This window comes from Miniopterus schreibersii (assembly GCF_964146895.1).
Source record: "Miniopterus schreibersii genome assembly, chromosome: X".
In the NCBI taxonomy this organism is placed as follows: Eukaryota; Metazoa; Chordata; class Mammalia; order Chiroptera; family Miniopteridae; genus Miniopterus; species Miniopterus schreibersii.
The window spans coordinates 57,972,859-57,994,870 of record NC_138104.1 but is presented as its reverse complement, the minus strand read 5'-3'; the positions used below and the strand labels follow the sequence as shown (position 1 = coordinate 57,994,870).

The window sequence follows — 22,012 nt, the reverse complement described above, 5'->3', positions numbered from 1 at the left end:
AAACAAAACTCAGACAGAAATAAAGAATGCTGTATTTGATATCAAGAATACACTGGAAGGAATTAAAAGCAGACTCAATGAAGCAGAGGATAGAATAAGTGACTTAGAAGGTTGAAAAAAAATCACTCAATGAGAGCAGCAAAAAGAAAAAAAAAAACACTTAAAAACCATGAGGACAGTCTAAGAGAGCTTTCAGACAACATAGAGCGAAACAACATTCGCATCATAGGGATACCAGAGGGGGAGGAAAGAGAGCAAGGGTTAGAGAACTTGGTGGAAGAAATAATGACAGAAAACTTCCTTATGCTGGTGAGGGAGAGAGCCACACAAGATCAAGAAGCACAGAGGGTTCCAAACAAGAGGGACCCAAAGAGACCCACTCCAAGACACATCATAATTGAAATGGCAAATGTCAATGACAAAGAGAAAATATTAAGGGCTGCAAGAGAGAGACAAGCAGTGACCTACAAGGGAACCCCCATAAGGATAACAGCTGATTTCTCAACAGAAACTCTTCAGGCCAGAAGGAAGTGGCATGAAGTTCTCAAAGTAATGAAAAGCAAGAACATGCAACCAAGATTGCTTTATCCAGCAAGGCTATCAATTAAAATTGAAGGTGAAATAAAAAGGCTAAAGGAGTTCAATACCACCAAACTAGCATTGCAAGAAATGCTAAAAGGACTGTTCTAAGAAAAAGAAAGAATAGTGAGAGAAAGATACATCATCATAAAGGGGGGAAATGGCATTAAATAAATATACATCAGTAGTAATCTTAAATGTAAATGGAATAAATGGTCCAATCAAAAGACATAGGGTAGCTGAATGGGTAAGAAAACAGGACCCAAATATATATGCTGTCTACAAGAGACCCACCTGAGAGCAAAAGATTCACACAGCCTAAAAGTAAAGGGATGGAATAAAAAAATCCATGCAAATGGAAAGGGAAAAAAAGCTGTAATGGCAATACTTATTTCTGACAATATAGACTTCAAAATAAAGACCGTAACAAGAGACAAAGATGGTCACTACATAATACTAAAGGGATCAATCCAACAGGAGGAAATAACCCTTATGAACATTTATGCACCCAATACAGGAGCACCTAAATATATAAAAATTTTCTTGGTAGACTTTAAGGGGGAGTTGACAGCAACACAATCATAGTGGGGAATTTTAATCCCCCACTGTCATCACTGGACACATCATCAAGAAAAAAATCAACAAGGAAACAGAGACCTTAAATGACTCACTAAACCTAATGGATTTCATTGACATTTACAGAACATTTCATCCCAAAGCACCAGAATACACATTCTTCTCAAGTACACCTAGAATACTTACGAAAATAGACTACATGTTAGGGCACAGAGCAAGCCTCTACAAATTCAAGAAGATTGAAATCATATGAAGCATCTTCTCGGATCACAATGCCATGAAACTAGAAATCAACCACTGTAAAAAAACTCAAAAATATTCACACATGGAGGCTAAATAGCATGTTATCAAACAATGAATAGGTTACCACTGAGATTGAGAAAGAAATCAAACACTTCATAGAAAGTAATGAAAATGAACAGACAACAACCCAAAATCTATGGGACACAGCGAAAGCAGTCCTGAGAGGTATATTCATAGCATTACAGGCCTATCTCAAGAAACAGGAAAAATATCTAATGAACCATCTAACACAACATCTAAAAGGACTAGAATGATAAAAGCAAGAAAAGCCCCTAGGAAGTAGAAGGAAGGAAATAATAAAGCTCAGAGCAGAAATTAATGACATAGAGACTGAAAAAAAAACAATACAACAAATCAATGAGACCAAGAGCTGGTTCTTTGAAAAGATAAATAAGATTGATGCACCTTTAGCCAGACTCAATAAGAAACAAAGAGAGAGGACCCAAATAAATAAAATCAGAAATGAAAGAGGCGATATAACTGACTCAACAGAATTACAAAGGATTCTAAGAAAATACTATGAGCAACTATATGCCAACAAACTGGACAACATGGCTGAAATGGACAAATTCTGAGAATCATACAATCTTCCAAAACTAAATCAGAAAGAGGCAGAAAACATGAATAGGCCAATAACAACTAATGAAATTGAAGCAGTAATCAAAAACTCCCAACAAACAAAAGTCCTGAACCAGATGGATTTTCAGGTGAGTTTTACCAAGTATTCAAAAAGGAATTAACACCTATTCTATTCAAACTATTCCAAAAAATTCAAGAGGAAGGAAAACTCCCCAAATCAAAACCTTTTTATGAGGCCAGCATCATCCTAATCCCAAAACCATATAAAGACACTACAAAGAAAGAGAATTATAGGCCAATATCTCTGATGAACATAGATGCTAAAATCCTCACTAAAATACTAACAAACCAGATCCAGCAATACATTAAAAAGATCATACATCATAACCAAGTGGGATTTATTCTGGGGATGCAAGGCTGGTGCAGCAACCACAAATCAATAAAAGTGATACATCACATAAACAAAATAAAGGACAAAAATCATATGATCATATCAATAGACGCATAAAAAAGCATTTGACAAAATCCAGCACCCATTTCTGATAAAAACTCTCAACCAAGTGGGAATAGAGGGATCATACTCCAACATAATAAAGGCCATATATGACAAACTTAGAGCCAACATCATACTCAATGGTCAAAAATTAAAATCATTTCCCTTATAAACAGGAACAAGACAGGAATGTCCACTTTCAACACTCTTATTCAGAATAATACTGGAAGTCCTTGCCACTACCATCAGACAGGAGGAAAACATAAAAGGTATCCAAATTGGAAAGAAGGAAGTAAAACTGTCATTATGTGCAGATGACATGATATTGTACAAAGAAAACCCTAAAGACTCCATCGAAGTACTACTAGATTTGATAAACAAATTTGGTAAAGTAGCTGGATACAAAATCAACATCTGAAAATCAATGGCATTCTTATATATCAACAATGAACTTTCAGAGAGAGAAAGTAAAAAAAAAAAATACCATTTACCATTGCAACTGAAAAAATAAGATACCTAGGAATAAATTTAACCAAGGATGTAAAAGACCTGTAATCAGAAATCTATGTGACACTGAAAAAAGAAATAGAGGAACATATTTCCATGCTCATGGATATACCATGCTCATGGATTGGAAGAATTAATATCATTAAAATGTCCATACTACCCAAAGCAATTTATATATTCAATTCCTACTAAAATACCAACAGCATATTTCACAGATCTAGAACAAACATTTCGAAAATGTATATGGAACCAAAAAAGACCCCAAATAGCTGCAGCCATCTTGAGAAAAAAACAACAGAGTGGGAGGGATCACGTTACCAGACATCAAACTGTACTGCAAAGCCATTGTAATCAAAACAGCCTGGTATTGGTACAACAACAGACATATAGATTAATGGAACAGAACAGAGACCCCAGAAATAGACCCATGGCATTATGGTCAGTTAATATTTGACAAAGGAAGCAAGAGCATCCAATGGAATAAAGACAGTCTCTTCAATAAGTGGTGCTGGGAAAATTGGACAGGTACATTCAAAAAAATGAAACTAGATCACCAACTTTCACCACACACAAAAATAAACTCAAAATGGATAAAAGACATAAATGTAAGTCACAAAACTATAAAAATTTTGGAAGAAAACATAGGCAGTAAAGTCTCAGGCATCTCACATAGTGAAATTTTTACTGATACATCTCCTAGGGCATGAGAAACAAAAGAAAAAATAAACATACGGGACTACATCAAACTGAAAAGCTTGTGCACAGCCATTGAAACAGCCTCAAAATACAAAGGAACCCCACGGTCTGGGAAAACATATTTGCCAAGGATGTATCCGATAAGGGGTTAATTTCCAAAGTGTACAAAGAACTAATACTATTTAGCAAGAGGAAGACCAATTAAAAATGAAACTGCCTTTTGACCCAGCGATCCCACTTCTAGGAATATATCCTAAGAATCCTGAAACACTAATCAGAAAGAACCTGTGCACCCCTATGTTCATAGCAACATCATTTACAATAGCTAAGATTTGGAAACAGTCCAAGTGCCATCAGGACATGAGTGGATAAAAGAGTAGTGGGACATTTACACCATGGAATACTATGCAGCTATAAAGAAGAAGGACCTCATACCCTTTGGGACAGTATGGATGGATCTGGAGAATAGTATGCTAAGCGAAATAAGCCAGGCAAAGAAAAACAAACATCACATGATCTCACTTATATGTGGAATCTTTATTTTTTTGTGTTTTTCCATATTGTGTTTAAAAGAAAATTGTAAACTGGGAGAATATTATGCTAAGCCAAATAAGCCAGTCAGAGAAAGACAAATATCACATGATTTCACTTATATGTGGAATCTAAAGAACAAAATAAATTGACAAACAAGATAGGACCACAGACAGGGAAGCATGAATCAGACTGACAGATCTCAGAGGGAAGGCAAGAAGGAGGGTGGGAGGAGATTGACCAAAGACTTATAAGCATATATGCACAGCCCATGGACAGACAACAGACAGGTGAAGACCAAACAGACCAGACTCTTTCCCTGCACATCATAATCTCATTTCAGTAACAACTAAACACAGTAAGAAGAGTTTATAATCTAAATAGAGACATATAAAAGAATACTCTAAAAACTTTAGAAGTAATTGCTAACAAGAAGGATGCAAGATTAATACACAAAATCAATTTTGTTTCTAATACACTAGCAATGAATAATCTGAACATTAAGTTAAAACAATTCCTTCTACAATAACATCAAAAGAAATAAAATATGAAGGAATAAATTTAATAATTAAGTGCAAAATTTACACTCCAAAAATAAAAACACTTTTTAAAAAAATTTTAAGAAAATAATAAATGGAAAGACAATAAAAAACTTAATATCATTTTCATGGATCAGAAGACACAACATTATTAAGATGGTAATACCCTCAAAAATGATCAATAGATTTAAGGCAATACCCATCAAAATTCCAGCTAGCTTCTTTCCAGAAATCAACAAGCTTTTCCTAAAATTCATATGGAAATTCAAGGGACACAGAATAATCAAAACAGTCTTAAAAAATAAGAAACAAGTTGTAGGACTCACACTTCCCAATTTCAAAACTTACTATAAAGAAAGCTACAGTAACCAAGACAATGTGGTACTGGCGTAGGGTCAGACATATACATCAATGGAATAGAAATGAGAGTCCAGAAAAAACTCTCATGTTTGTGGTCAATTGATTTTTGACAAGGTTGCTAATGCAAATTTAATGGGGAAAGAATAGTCTTCTCAACAGATGTACTGGGACAACTTGATATCCACGTGCAAAAGAATGAAGTTGGATCCCTTCATCATACCATATGCAAAAATAAACTCAAACTAGAGCATAAATCTGAAGGTAAAAACTAAAATTATAAAACTCTTAGAAGAAAATATAGGGGTAAAACTTCATGACCTTGGCTACATAAAGCTTCCTTAGATATGACAGCAAAAGCACAAGCAATAAAAAAAGAAATAGACAAATTAGGCTATCAAAATTTAAATCAATCAGGAAAGTGAAAGGAACTCAGGAATTGGAAAAAATATTTGCAAATCATGTATATGTAAGTGATTTGAATCAAGAATGTATAAAGAACTATTACTCATAATAAAAAGACAACTCAATTTTAAAGTTAGCAAAGGATCTTAATAGACATTTCTCCAAAGAAAATATACAATGGCTACTAAGCACATAAAAAAAATGCTCAACATTATTAGCTATCAAGGAAATGCAAATCAAACCACAATGAGATACCACCTCATATCCATGAGAATTACTACTATCAAAAAAAACACAAAAAACAGAAATAACAATTGCTGGCAAGGATGTGTGGAAATTGGAACCCTTGTGCACTGTTGGTGAAAATGTAAAAAAATAGAACTACCACATGACCCAGCAATTCCACTTCTAGGTATATATCTAAAAGAATTGAAAGCAAGAACTGGAACAGATATGTGTACATCCATGTTCATAGGTGCATTATTCATAATAGTCAAAGGTGGAAGAAATTCAAGGGCCATGGAATGATGAATAAACAACATGTGATATATATATATCACAATGGAATATTATTTAGCCTTTAAAAGGAAGGAAACTCGGACACATGCTACAACATAGATAAACCTAAGGACATTATGCTAAGTGAAATATGCCAGACACAGAAAGACAAATACTGTATGTTTCCACTTGTGTTAAGTATCAAGAATAGTCAAATTTATAGACACAAAGTAGAATGGTGGTTGCCAGGGACTGGGGGAAGGGGGTAGTGGGGAGTTGTTGTTTAATGGGTATAGAATTTCAGTTTTGCAAAATGAACAGAATTTTATAGATTGGATGCACAACAATGTGAATGTATTTAACATTTAAACCTTACACTTAAAAATAGTTAAGATGGTAAATTTTATGTTATATATACTTTGCAACAATTAAAAATAAAACACTAGGATGACTAAAATCAAAAAGACAGATAATAACAAGTATTGGTAAGGATGTGGAAAAATTGAATCCCTCGTACAATGCTGGTGGAACTGTAAGATGGTTCAGTCACTTTGGAAAACAATCTAGCAGTTCCTCAAAAGCTTTAACAATTACCATATGGCCCAGCAATTTCACTCCTAGGTGTATACCTAAGAGAAATAAAAACATCAAAACCTGTACATAAATGTTCTAGAAGCATTATTCACAATAGCCAAAAAGATTAAACCCAAGTGTTTATTAACAGATGAATGGATACACAAAAGGTGGTATATCTGAAGAATTAAATATTATTCAGCCATAAAAAGTAATGAAATACAGAATGTAAACAGTAATCAAAAAATAAAAATTTTAAAAGTAATGAAGCCCAGCCGGGCGTGGCTCAGTGGTTGACAGTCGACCTAGGATCCAGACGATCGGGGTGCAATTCCTGGTCAGGGCATATGCCCGTGTTGCAGGCTCGATCAATGACTCTCTCATCATTGATGTTTCTATCTCTCTCTCTCCCTCTCCTTTCCTCTCTCTGAAATCAATAAAGATTTTTTTTAAAAAGAAAATAAATTATAAAAAGTAATGAAGTACACGCTATAACATTAATGAACCTTGAAAACATTGTGCTAAGTGAAATGAGTCAGTCACAAAAGATTACATACTGTGTTATTCCATTTACAGAAAATGTCTAGAATAGACAAATCCATAGAGACACAAAATAGATTAGAGGTTGTCTAGGGCTGGAAAGGGGAGGAAATGGAGACTGTCTCTGGCTAGATGCAAGGTTTCTTTCGGGGATAATGAAAATGTTCTAAAATTCATTGTGGTGATAGGTACACAACTCTGTGAAACACTAAAAATCACTGAATTGTACACTTGAAATGGGTCAATTATATAGTTTGTGATTACATCTAAATAAAGCTATTATATGTAAAAAAGAGACTTACAATAAGCTTTACTCACCTTCCCATATATGCAGTCACCAAAAGGGAAGGATTAGCTAAAGTAAACATTCCCAAAAGTGTTTCAGAACCTCAAAGCAATTGCCAAATTAAATGACAGACCCTCATTTAAACAACAGAAAAACTACCCCCAACAAAAGTACCACTGAAGGTTTTATATTCAACTGAGTTCCCCACTACCAGGTAGATTCTTAAACTTTGCTGTAAAGGTAAGGAAAACAGAACTATTATTTAGTGACTAATTCTATGTAGCCAGGACCTTAAATATGTTATTTTGTTTACTATTCACAACAACACTGGGAGGTGGGTTTTATTATTCTCCTTTAACAGATGAGAAAACTGAAGCCTAAAGAGGTTAAATAGTAAATATTAAACTTGAGCATTGGTTTCTAGAACTATTTTCCCTAAATGCGACATTAAGGTTGAAAATCCAAAAATAGATTTTTAGCAATGGTTAATCATTTTTACTTGTACATTAATTTTAATGATCAATCAATCATCAAAACTTATCAAACAAAATTATTTTTATACCAACCTGAGCATCCTGTATTTCAGCCAAAGATTCCCTGTTGACATTTACTATGTCCATGAAGAGTCTATCAATTGCCTCAGGTATGCCAGGTGAACTATCTTTTACAATCAGGTTTTCAATAATTTCTGAAATAACAATGGATGATAAAAGTGCTGTGAACTATCACCATTGGGTAAAAGTAGCAAATCATTCTGAAATCAGTCCCCAGATAGTTGGTCAAATGAATGTAGCATGAAGAAACTTTGCATGATCTTTAAAGTAAAACCAAACTAGAGAAAAAGTTTCTTTAAGCTAAAGGTGGAGTACAATTTTCAAATAAAATTTCTATTCCCTGGGAGTCATTTGTTTATAATGATCATTACTCTCATTCTCAGAAAGTAAAATGCACTAACTTCACAAATAGTAATGTTATTATAAGTCATCTTAAAACTACAAAATAGAAATTAATAATATCTTCAAAACTAAAAAATGTAGAAATTCTGAAGGGAGACTTAGATATGTGCCCTGTAAAACTGAAATACTTACTAATATCTTTGAGCATTAAGCAGACATAGCTAACTTATCCTGTCTCTGATGTCTTGACCTTACTTTGTGAGGAAAAAAATGACATGCCCAATTAGTGACATCATTAGCCAGTCATTGAATCTGTACAAATGATGTCACCATTTTTTAAACAGTCTGAGGGCCAGACTTCATAGAGCTGAATCTTACTAGGACATGGAATTCCTTAAACCCAAGCATGACATAGAATCGTAATTGATGCCTTTCATATTATCAAAATTGAGGTTTTTCCAAACTCATGCAACAGAGGTCTTCATAACCTAGATGTCTGTAATTTTTGAAATATTTCTGAGCATCAACTAGCAAAATGTTGTTAATATTCATAAAAATACTATAAGAGTATCCTCTGAAAAATATTTTAAGCTGCTATTTAACCTGCTACAATTAACGATAAATCTGCTAAGTGAAAATTTTTCAGTTCAACATCAAAAACTAGATTCATATAAGACTTCACAAAGCAAATTATGTTCAAATATACTCAAATATTTTTTATAGCTCATGGATCTTTAGTACCCAATGCATGAGCAGTGGTATTAGGGAAAACATAACAAATATTTTGTACACCTCAGGTGATAAGATAGACACAAAAAGAAAAATCTCTAGCTTCCTTACTCCCATAAATTCATGAAAAGACATACTAAGTATCTTGATTCTTCTAAGATTAGGTGAGTATTAGGCTGAAAGACATATATATCACAGCCCTTGCTTAAAATACAAGGTGGGGCCAAGCCAGTATGGCTCAATGGACTGAGTGTCGTCTCATGCACCAAGAGGTCACTGGTTCAATTCCAGGTCAGGGCATATGCCCTGGTTGTGGGCTTGATCCTCAGTAGGGGGTATGCAGGAAGCAGCCAATTGATGTTTCTCTATCACCAATGTTTCTCTCTCCCTCTCCCTTCCTCGCTCCCTAAAAATCAACAACATATTTTTTAAAAATATAGAAGGTGGGGAAAAAGTAGGTTTATAGTTATTCATATCAAAAATAATACAATAATTAATAAATAATAATACAAGAATAAACTGTTTCATGTACTCACAGCTGTAAACCTACAATATACACATGATATATTACAAAATTATATACTTGAAACTTATATAATGTACTAACCAATGTCACCCCAATAAATTTAATTTAGTTAAAAAAAGAAATGTGGTAAATATATACAATAGAATATTATTCATCCATAAAAAATAATGAAATCTTGCCACTTGTGACAACATGATGGACCTTGAAAGCATTATGCTAACTGAAATTAGTCAGAGAAAGACAAATACCATATGATCTCACTTATACATGAAATCTTAAAACAAGCAAACAAACACCAAGCTCATAGATACATACAAAAGACTGATTATAGCCAGGGGTCAGGGTTAGGTGGTAGACAAAACAGGTGAAAGGAGTCAAAGGTACAAACTTCCAGGTATAAAATAAGTTAACTCATGGGGATGTAATGTACAAAATGGCAACTTTAGTTAATAATACTGTACTGTATATTTGAAAGTTGCTAAGAGAATAAACCTTAAGAGCTGTCATCATAAGAAAAAAAACCTTTGAAACTATGTATGGTAATGGATGTTAACTAGACTTACTGTGGTGATCATTTGCAATATATACAAATATCAAATCATTATGGTGTGCACCTAAAACTAATCTAATGTTGCATGTCAATTATACCTAAATTGTAAAAAATTAGGAGAGCTTTAAAAATGATGTTTCTTAAAACCCAAAAATTGTTTAAAAACAGATGTCTTGAAATGTTTTTGAAAAGAAAAATACATAAAAAATTTTTTATTTGAGTTGCTTTTAAAAAATTCCAAAAATATTTTAGTAGAATACCAATTATAACTTCTGGTCACATAGTATATGAGGCTGTGAAGACATTAATTTTTATTTGCCCCTGTTCTCTTAGTGTTTAATATAATTCATTCTTTGTCAGAATAATTCTGGTCCTTTCAAAACATACTTTCAATGTTATTCACTTGAGCAATTTGACATCAGCTGAGGCAATAACAGCACTACAGATCTTTAAGGTAAAATGCAGTCAGCAAAGCTGGGTAACTAGTAAGAGATCATATAGCGGAATGGTTGAGTTACACTATGAAGGAGACTTGCTTCTGGTAGAAGCTCACAAAGGAGCTCCTATAAATACAGCCTATTCCTGAGATCTAAAGATGACATGCTATATTAAGGTTATATCAAGAAAGATTGTATATTTTGAAAGAAATTATTAAATTATCTTCCCGGTTACTGAAATAAACTATGATTTACAACATTATTTCAGCCAATATAATTTAAATGAGATTCATCCTAGTTAACACTAGGGGTGAGGAGTCACACTATTGAGACAACTGTGTTAATCAGTACCAATTAATTCTGATTAGGTAGATAGCATTGTAGGTACAGTATAATACAAAATAAACATTTTCCCTGTCCTCGAGGAAAGAAGCTTCTGCTACAACATGGCAAAATATCTATCGATTGTCCCGCCAAGTGTGTCCCTGTGACCTCCATCAGCTCAACCAGCCATTCAAAAGCAACTTCCTCAGTGAGAAAAGGACCAAAAATGACAATAAAATTACCATCTGCATAGTGCTTTATACTCTCAAAGATTTTCATATGCATCCTCATTTAATTATCAATCTAGTCTGTAAGAGAGATTTTATTTGATAAGATGTGGAAACTGAGATTTAAGAAAGTGTAGTGACTTCTCAAAGGTGACACAAAGAAAGTAGCAACTAGGACTTGAACTCAGGATTTCTAATTTGAAATTCTATACTACATTAGTTCTATCAGGAAGAGAGGAATAAGTGACATGCCAGGAATCTGAGACAACTGAAAAACAGCAAGGAGAGAAGAAATGAGCCACCACCATTCAGAGTGCTACACTATAATTCTAATTGTGAGCTAAGAAAAGCTATTCCATCAGAGGCTGGTTTGAATGAGGACAGCCAAAATATCAAAGTGTCAATAGGGCATGGCAAACTCATGGCAAACAGGTTTAGTCACAGACTAAAATCACAATGTAAATCAGACTTTCTATCAATGGTCAGAGAGATAATCATTTATCTTATAGGACGTTCCAGGAGGTTCCAACTGACTAGCTGGGTACAGTACAAGAAAATCCAAGCAGCGAGTGATCATGCAGAAGTCAGATGGAACTGCATGTACTATAGTTCCAAGAGAACTATTCACAGCAATGTATTGTAGTTCTGAGCAGCATCTTGGGCCTGGAGGGCAACTTGGAAAGGATTCAGGGCAGTCTTAACTCCATGAAAAGCATAAGAAGCAGAAATGACGCAGCTCCAAAGCTCAACAGGTGCCTAGAGTATACCTCTAGCATGTTAAATCTCAAATCTGATAGCCAGTGTGACTTCATTCTAAGTCAATCTCTTCCCTACTCCACAATACTGCTATTCTTTACTGCCCTGGACAGAACTGGCTCAGGCACTGGAGTAAACTTATGCCGAGCCGGGGCTCATCAGGAGATAAATCTATGTAAAGTTTTGGAGGGAAATTAGCTGAGGGAGATAAAAAGGGAAGAACTAACAATATCATGCTAACCAAAGAATTTTCAGCTTGATTCTGGTGAGGAAACACATCCAGTCTCATTCAGGGCACCAAACTTTAGAGACTATCAGACAGAATTAAACTGACACTGAACAAACTCCATCAGTAGAAGGAATGTCTCAAAAAAGCCACAATTCAGTCCTCTCAACCAAATGCACATTGTGTAAATACAGCAATGAATCTACATATTTTGTACCTTTCACACTCATGTAAATGCAAAGCCCATAACCGAACTCAATTTGCAAATTTATCCAATCCTATCCCCTAAGCATCTACTTTACAAAGTATCTGTACATATTACTCTTTTATTCTCATTACATTGTTACCCTACTTTGTAGCTGAGCCCTGCTGTTCTTGAATAACAATCTTCTATTCAGCTAAGATGTGGTTTTAGTACCATGGTTACCAAAGGCTATTTCTATCTATATAAACAACTTTACTTAATTAATATTTGTTTACTGAGTGTTAACAACATACTAGGCACTGGAAGAAAGACTTATCCAAGGCTTGCCCAGTATATTCACATCTAAATTAGACCAGAAACAATATGTGAAAAGGTTGGGAATGCAGTAGGTACACTATAACAATACAGTTGGAAGGCTGAAGTGGATTAGCTAGGCTGAGTACATTTTAACAACTCTTACCAAAGAAGTATCTGAAAAAAGAAAGAAATCTAAGTTGATTCAACTGACTTTGAGGTTTCTTATCTCTATACAAGTGTAAACTACACACAATACATATAAAATAGAACTTGCTTGCAAAAGAGGTCAAAAGTTTAATAAAATCAAAAGATGGCTAATTTTCCACACAAGTTATCTTTAGCCTTTCCATTCCTAATAAAATGCGCTATTTAGAAGACTGCTAAGCAAAATGTCATTAACAATTAGGCATCCTATGAATTGTTTTGATGGTGATGGAATAATACAGGAAAGTTTTACCTGAGCCTATATGCATTTCCAAATCATCATTAGAAATATATAGAATCATCCCTGGTGACAGTGTTGCAATCCATGTGGGCAATTTGAATGAAATAAACAAGAGTTCTTTCTTTCATTCATTCTTTCAATAAATACTTAATGATAATAAAGTATTTTCCTAAGCAGCAAGGATATAATATAAACAAGACATAGTTCCCTCCCCTGAGGAGCTTACAGTCATTTCCACATAAAATATGTGTTGATACATATGTATCAATCAACCAATTTTATTAGAGTATAAATCACCTTAAAATTTTAGTAAAACTAATTTTACATTTGATTAAAATAAAGCATAGGTAAGTTAATTAACTTGCTCCAGATCAAAGCTACTGGTAGCCCAGCATGAACAGAATTCAAGACAACTGCATTCTTTCTGCTCTGGCTGGTATCTACATTTCTCCTTGTAAAACTTAATTCAACAATTATCTATTAATTGCCTGGTATCAGGCAGATACTGGGCACCCTGCTAGGAATGCAAAGATAAATGAGGAGGTAGTCTATGCCATCAAGAAACTTGCAATATAATGTGGTAAGTGCTGTGAATGCAAGATGCTAGAGGAATATAAAGATCTGAGTAACTCTGCCCATTTGAGAGTTGGGATGTAAGGGTGAGAGGATAGGCTTCACTAAGGTGCTATTTGAGGTGGGTCTTGAAGGATGAGTTAGAGATTGGCCAAGCAACATACCAGTGGGAGAAGCATAGAGGTATGGGAAAGCGCAGTGGGTTTAAATAACCATAAGTAGTTATGTATGGATAGAGAAAAGGGTAAAGGAAGATTATAGGAAACACCATTAGAAAGGTATGTAGAAGCCAGAGCTTGAAACATATTGTATGACATACTATGAAGGTTAAATTCTGCTAGTTATTCCACCTCTTTATTTCATAAACTATATTTTATCTACCTAATATGTGAATAGTAGGTGACTCCACCAAGTATCTCAATGAGATTTCTGCACATGCCATACAGAAATTATGCTCACGACTTTGAATTATGCGGTCCTCTCTTGGGGCATTTCCTAATAACTCTGCTATCCCTAATCTGAAGATCCCACTGTGGTGTGGCATTTAAAGGCACGGGGAAAAATAGTTCAGAGAGGCTTCCAAATTAAGTACAGTCCTTTGAGATTCAATGAAAGTCTACTATCTTGAGCGAGTTTTACTACTCAAGTCATGGCAGCCACATGTGACTATTGAGCAATTGAAATATGGTTAGTCCAAACTGAGATATGCTATAATTATAAAATACACACCAGATTTGAAGATTTAGTATGAAAAAAATGTGAAATATCTCAGTAATTTCTAATAACCAAAATAGTTTATATTATAACTTAAAATATCAGTAATTTTGTATACTGATTACGTATTGAAATAGTATTTTCGATATGTGGGGTAAAAAATATAGTATTAAAATTATTATTGTTATTATTAAAAATAATTGCACCTGTTTTTCTTTACTTTTTAAATGTGGCTACTAGAAATTATTTTTAAATTACATTTGTAGTTCACATTATATTTCTACTGGACAGTGCTGGTCTATAGTATAGATTGTGACTGAATTTTGAAGATTTGATGAAACCAATTAGTTAATATCTACCTCCCTAACAGTCATTATAGTTTTAACAGAAAGGGAAAGTGTAAACTTGGATATTCTAACAGACCATAAGGGTATTTATATAACAGCAAATACAAAGATGTTAGAAATCTAGAAAAAGGAGAATTATCTCCAAATTAACCATAGGAAAGGGAGTTCCAAAGCTTGATAAACAGTTGCTATTCCTTAAGAAAAAATAACCCTCTTGTTGAGAAGGAAAACTGGGCTAAAGTATCTTGATACAAATATTCTTTTAACACCACTCAACTGTTTGTTATTCCTATATTAAGTCACTTATTATAAATGGTCCCTGGTGCTTGCCAAGATGAGAAATTTTTTTCCTGTTTTTGTTGTTATTGTTGTTATTTAGTGATCTTAGAGAAAGAGACGGAGAGAGAAAGAAACACCAATTTGTTGTTCCACTTATTTATGCATACATTGGTTGCTTCCTGTATGTGCCCTGACCAAGGATCGAACCTACAATGTTGGCATATCAGGATGATGCTGTAACCAACTGGGCTATCCTCTGTGGCCAGGGCTCATGTTTGTTTGTTTTGGGGGTTTTTTTAAATTGATTTGAGAGAGAAAGGAAAGGAGAGAGGGAGAGAGAAAAAGAGAAACTTCTATTTGATGTTCCACTGATTTACTTATTTATGCGTTCATTAATTGATTCTTGTATATGCCCTGATCTGGGATCAAACCAGAAACCTTGGTGCATCGGGACAACCCTCTAACCAACTGGCTTACCTGGCCAGGACCAGAAACTTTTTTCTGAATCATGAGGGACACTTTTAGGAAACTCCCAAGCCCAGTTGCTAGTTTCTTAAATTAAGAATTGGGGCCTTTCAAAATCTGTCCTCCAGGAAGGAAATACTCTAGACAATCTGTTGAAACCTGGATACAAAGGCACTTTACATCTCCGCAAATCCATTCCTAGGTATTTCCCCCAAGAGAAATGAAAACCTAAGTCATTTAAAAATATATACATAGCAACTTTATTCATGATAGCCAAAAGTGTATATCAACTGATAAATGGATAAATTGTGATATATTCATTCAGTGGAATGCTACTAAGCAATAAAAAGGAATTAACTACTCTTATGCACTCATATAGATGAATCTCAAAATAATTATGCTTAGTGAAAGACACCACAGAAAAAAAGAGTACATAGTGTATTGATTCATTTATAAGCTCATCTGAAGTGATAGAAATCAGAACAGTGAATGCCTGGGGTAGAATGTGGAGGATAGATTGACCACAAAGGGGCATGATGTTCTTCTACTTTATATCAGAATGGTGGTTATATGGGAAACATTTGTTGTTCCTCCCCCCCAAAAAAAGGTATAAACCTGTACACTTAAAATGTATTTTATTATATGTGTAAATTATACCTCAGTAAAATTGATTTCTACAAAAGAAAAAAGAATGAGGGATGGGAGGGGAAAGAAAAAGTACTATAGAGCTGAAATCCCTAGAGGCTGTAGGTCAGGAGAAGAATAGCACAGTGTGGTATCAAACTTTGTTCAACATCAAGAAGGCAGCCTCAAAGGTGAACAGGAGATTTGTCCCCTTTACCCATTTTCCTCACCTCCCCCCAAAAAATCCTGTAACTATGTGAGGTAATGGATGTGTTAATCAACCTTTTTGTGGTAATCACTGTACAATATATACATATATAAAAATCACTACACTGTATACCTTAAACTTACACAATGTTATAAGTCTTATATTTCAATAAAGCTGGGGGGCAGGGAGGTGAACAGGAGAGTTGGTAACAGAAGTGCATATACAGAGAGCCCTATGAGCCTTTCAAAGAGATGAACCAGAAATTCTAAATCTAGGGATAAAGCCAAGTATAGAACAAGACAGGTGCCAGACTTTGGAGACAACAGCAAATCAGGCAGGTTGAGCAAGCATACCAAAACATGCTGCTTAATGGATTGATGCCAATCTGAAGTGAGGTTTTAACAGCATAACATTTTGTCCTTGGCCCTGTCCTATTTAACAATCTCATCAATGATTTGGATGAAGAAGCTGAGAGAGAGAAATAACAAATAAGACAGATGATATAAACAAGAACAAAAATTAAATCCCTAGTTGCAATGCCTGGCAGGTTTGACTCAGGGGTTGAGTATTGACCCATGAACCTGGAGCTCACGGTTCAATTTCCGGTCAGGGCACATGCTCAGGTTTCTGGCTGAATCCCCAGTAGGGAGCATGCAGGAGGCAGCCGACTGATGATTCTCTCCCATGACTGATGTTTCTATCCCTCTCTCCCTCTCTCTTCCTCTCTCTGAAAGCAATAAAAACATATTTTTAAAAATCTCTAGTTGCAGCAATGGGATCAATATAACAAAAAATTACAGTCTTGCATTTAAGTCTTCAAAACTAAAAGCACCAATATATGACAGGCAAGATGTAGCTTAAGAGCAGCATATAGTAAAAAAAAATAAAAATTAAAAAAAAAATGAGGGCCTTTTAGAAGCAAAATGGTCAAAATTAGTCATTAATGTGACATGGCTCCCTCAACCCGCCCCCCTCCCCCCCAAAAAAAATTCCAATCTTCACTACATCATTATCTAAAGAGAATGATGATCACTCCTAAACCTAAAGAGACTACTTTGTGCTGATCATAACAAGCCTAGAGAACCGGGTTCTGTTCTGGGAACCACACTATAAAGAATAACATAAAAAGAATAGAGCATATTCAGAGAACAGCACACATGATAGAAGCCACGTAATATGAAGAAAGAGTAAGTAAACTCAGAATGCTTAATCTGAAGAAGAAACTTCCCAGGGGACACAAGTATCTTTAAATAGGTGAAGAGCTGACATGCAGAAAAGGTGCTACACTTCTAATTTAGCCCCAATGGGTAATGGGTATAACGTAGACAAATTTCTACTCCTTCTTAGCCATGAAATTCATTGGAATTGTTGGTACAGAAATACGGATGTTATGCCAATTCTCCCGATGAAGAAAATGAGGTAGGGCCATTGCATGGGCCTTTTGTGGTCCATTTTTACAAAACTTGACTAAGAGACTATATATACAAAAAAGAAAACTCCAATGGCCAATAAACTTATAAAAATACACCAACTGCAATAGTTATAAAGAAAATGAAAATTAAAGTAATACCCATGGCCCTGGCTAGTGTGGCTCAGTTGACTGGGCATCATCCCATTTGCCAAAAGGTCGATGGTTAGATTCCCGTTTTGATTCCCAGTCAGGGCACATGCCTGGGCTGCAGACTCAGTCCCCACTATGGGGGGTGTAGGAGGCAGCCAATCGATGTTTCTCTCTCCCCCTTCCACTCTCTCTAAAGTCAATAAAAACATATTTTAAAAATAAAACCACCCATGTAAGATGATAGCATTACAGATAATTAAACCGTCTGAGGAGTATATGTGATCTCTGCATTATCTTTGGAAATTTTCTATAAATCTAAAATTATTCCAAAATAAGATGTTAATTAAAAATAATAATACCCTTCATATCTGCATAAGTATGACAATATCAAATATTAGCAAGTATATAGGGAAAAGAGGAAGGAAGAGTATAAATTGTTAAAACTACTTTGGACAGCAATTTGGCAATATTCATAAAGTTAAAGATGTCGGTAGCTTTTGACCCGGCAGTTCCACATTCAGTAGTTCCACCTAAATGTATACCCTACAACAGCACTGCCACTATAGGGTTGCCACTAGCCACACACATGTGACTACTAAGCAACTGAATATGGCAAGTCCAAAATGAGATACGCTTTAAGTATAAAATACATACAGGACTTCAAACTCTATCAAAAAGTGTAAACTATCTCATTAATAACTTTTATACTGACTACATGTTGAAATAATATTTTTTATATACTGAGCTAAATTATTTATAGTTAAAATTTATTTCATCTGATTAATCTTTTTTAATGTGACTACTAGAAAATACAAAATTGTTTCTACTGTTTCAATTGGACAGCACTGCCCTAGAGCCTTGCCCACCAGTGCTTAAGAAATAAATCAATTTAGTGGGTTATAACCAGCATTTTTTAAAAATATATATGTTTTTATTGATTTCGGAGAGAGGAAAGGAAAGGGAGAGAGAGAAACATCAATGATGAGAGAGAATCATCGATCGGCTGCCTCCTGCATGCCGCCCCCCACTGGAATCGAACTGGAAACCCAGATATGTGCCCTGACTGGGAATCGAACCATGACCTCCTGGTTCATAGGTTGACACTCCACCACTGAGCAACACCGGCCGGGCATAACCAGCATTTTTTAATAAAAAAGCATAGAACAGAAAATATTGTAGTACACTGCTGCATGTAATAAGGGTAAAACTATTTCATTAAACTTTTGATACGGTGCATTTCCTTGCCATGGGTGGTGGTCAAAAATGTTTGAAAGCTCCCACTAAACTCTCTGAGGCACACTGTTCATTGTTGTGTAGTTATTTGCAATAGCAACTATTTGAAACACTCATATATCCAATACGAGGGACTGACTAAATGAATTCTGGTACATTTATATTCAATGTAATGGTACTAATCAGCAGTGGAAATAAATGAACTAGAGCTAAAATATCTATATGGGTAAATATTCAAAACATAATGCTGAGCAAAAAAAGACAAGTTGTGGGGGGTGGGGGTATCACATAAAATGATACAATTCATGTAAAATTTTAAAAGATGAAAAACTAGTACATGTAATATTTTAGTTCTTTGAAACCTGAAATATCTGAAACATATGGCAAACTGTCAAAATTCAATAAAACTTAATGATAGGTATGCTGGTGTTCATTATATTATTCACTATACTTGTCTGTGTGCTTCAAATATTTATATAAATAGGTCTCAAATACCATACACTTAAAACTCATAATCCATATTCCATATTTATATCTTTAAGATATTATATCTTAAAATTTAAGGCAGGTGGTAGTGGGCTTTGTTGTTGTTTTAAAATGACAAGCATTGCCCTGGCTGGGTAGCTCAGTTGGTTAGAGCATCATCCAATATGCCAAGGTTTCGGGTTCAAACCCCAGTCAGGGCTCATACAAGAAGCAATCAATGAATGCATGAATGGGTGGAATAGCAAATTGATGTTTCTTTCTCAAATTCCCTCTCCCTTCCTCTCTCTCTAAAATCAATCAAAATAATAATAAGTAAAATGAAAAGTATTAACAAAACATTGACCTAAACTTTTTAAATTGTCAATCTGTAGCCACCCTGGTTACAACATATTTCTTTATTATATGAATATGAATGTATCACAGATCTAATGATGTTCGGGGGGGTGGGCTGGGGTAATATCATAAATTCTCCCATATCTGGCATGGCCCAGGAATCTGGTGTCCTGTCAATCAAATTGCTTTTGTTTATTAAGAATTCCTATAAAGCCAGGCTGGCGTGGCTCAGATGTTGAGCATTGACCTATGTATGATCTAGGAGATCGCGGTTTGATTCCTGATCAAGGCACATGCCCGGGTTGCCTGGGTTGCGGGTTACATCCCCAGTGGGGGGCAGGCAGGAGGCAGCTGATCAATGACTCTCTCTCATCATTGATGTTTCTATCTCTCCCTCTCCCTCTTTCTGAAATCAATAAAGACATTTTTTTAAAATATATCTTTATTGATTTCAGAGAGAGGAAGGGAGAGGGAAGGAGGGAGAGAAGGGGGAAAGGGGGAGAGAGAGAGGAGAGAGGGAGAGAGGGGGAGAGGGGGAGAGGGGGAGAGGGGGAGAGGGGGAGAGGGGGAGAGGGGGAGAGGGGGAGAGGGGGAGAGGGGGAGAGGGGGAGAGGGGGAGAGGGGGAGAGGGGGAGAGGGGGAGAGGGGGAGAGGGGGAGAGGGGGAGAGGGGGAGAGGGGGAGAGGGGGAGAGGGGGAGAGGGGGAGAGGGGGAGAGGGGGAGAGGGAGAGGGAGAGGGAGAGGGAGAGGGAGAGGGAGAGGGAGAGGGAGAGGGAGAGGGAGAGGGAGAGGGAGAGGGAGAGGGAGAGGGAGAGGGAGAGGGAGAGGGAGAGGGAGAGAGAGAAACACCAATGATGAGAAAGTCATTGATCGGCTGCCTCCTGCATGCCCCCAGCCAGGGATCGAGCCCACAACCCAGGCATGTGCCCTGACCAGGAATCGAACCACGATCTCCTGGATCCTAGGTCTATGCTCAGGCGCTGAGCCACACCCGGCCGGGCAAGACACTTTTTTTAATTCCCATAAATATCTTACATGTATTACCAATTTTCAAAACAATAAAGATACAATAAAATGTACTTAAACCTACAACTACACAGTAAATAATTAATTTTCACTGATGATTATGGAAAGACACTTCAGGATCTTCCGGTAATTTTTAATGTACTTTTAATGCAGTAGATTTCTATTTCAGATTACACCAATGTTATTTTGCATGCCATAAAAACCCTGAGAAAACAAGCTATGAATTGTGAATTATGTTTCCTTATATTCACTTATAAAAAGGGTTCCAGTGTCTTAAACATCTGCATTGTTCTTCTGGTACATTAATGAGAAAACTTAGAGCTATGGATACCCCAAAGATAAAAATTGGAAACAAAATACATTCAGAAGATCTTAGATAAGGAAGCAAACAGTCTGATATTTTCTTTACTACCATAAAAAGCTATATACCTTTAAAGTCCATGAAACGAAAATCAACATCGTCCATTTTTAATCCCCTGGCTCAGGCCTATGAAATAAGAAAGTAATTTAATATTCTGTCCTTTATACTCCAGGTTCTCAATAAATTTCTTTTCAATCAAAATTTTCCAGTCACTTGTTAATCCGGGGAAAAATGCCGAGGAAATTTTAAAACTCAGAAAAAGTAGTTAATAAGCAGCAGGGCCAGGATGTCCAGTGACCTGAGCCCAGCTTGGAGGAAATTTTCATTGTATCTTTTCTTACCGTAATCTGCCCCGCAAAGTGGGACACCAGGGTTCGGGGTACACTGTGATTGGTCTGGCTGGTGCTCATTGCCTTCTTCTAATTGGTTCAAACCCCTCCCCCAACAAGGCCCAATGTTGAAAGCACCCAATCACGCACTGTCCTCCTGCCCTCGCAGACCCAGCTAGCACCTCCAGTTCCCCGCCCCCCCCAAAGGTCACCAACCGCCTTCCAAAGGTCACCAACCATGGGGCTCCAACGGAATTTAGGTCGTTCACCTCCAAACTACCATAACTAGTATCTCCCACCTTCAGTGGCCCTGAACCGCTCCCCGTATTTTACCCAAGTGAAAAAACCGTACATTTGCCGATCTTCCTTCACCTCAGAGTCAACTACAGCAGC

At 35.9% G+C, this 22,012-nt stretch overlaps 1 protein-coding gene across 1 annotated transcript in view; it reads right to left on the bottom strand.

The window, feature by feature from the left end:
- TEX11 (testis expressed 11) overlaps nucleotides 1-21,395 on the bottom strand; it is a gene marked incomplete at both ends in the record, with an annotated part of 365,391 nt that extends 343,996 nt beyond the window's left edge. Inside the window, 2 exons of the mRNA XM_081125501.1 lie at nucleotides 8,029-8,150; nucleotides 21,359-21,395. Of these exons, the coding sequence (XP_080981627.1) occupies nucleotides 8,029-8,150; nucleotides 21,359-21,395 (159 nt within the window). The remainder of the gene's footprint in view (nucleotides 1-8,028; nucleotides 8,151-21,358) is intronic.
- Nucleotides 21,396-22,012: the final 617 nt, after the last annotated feature.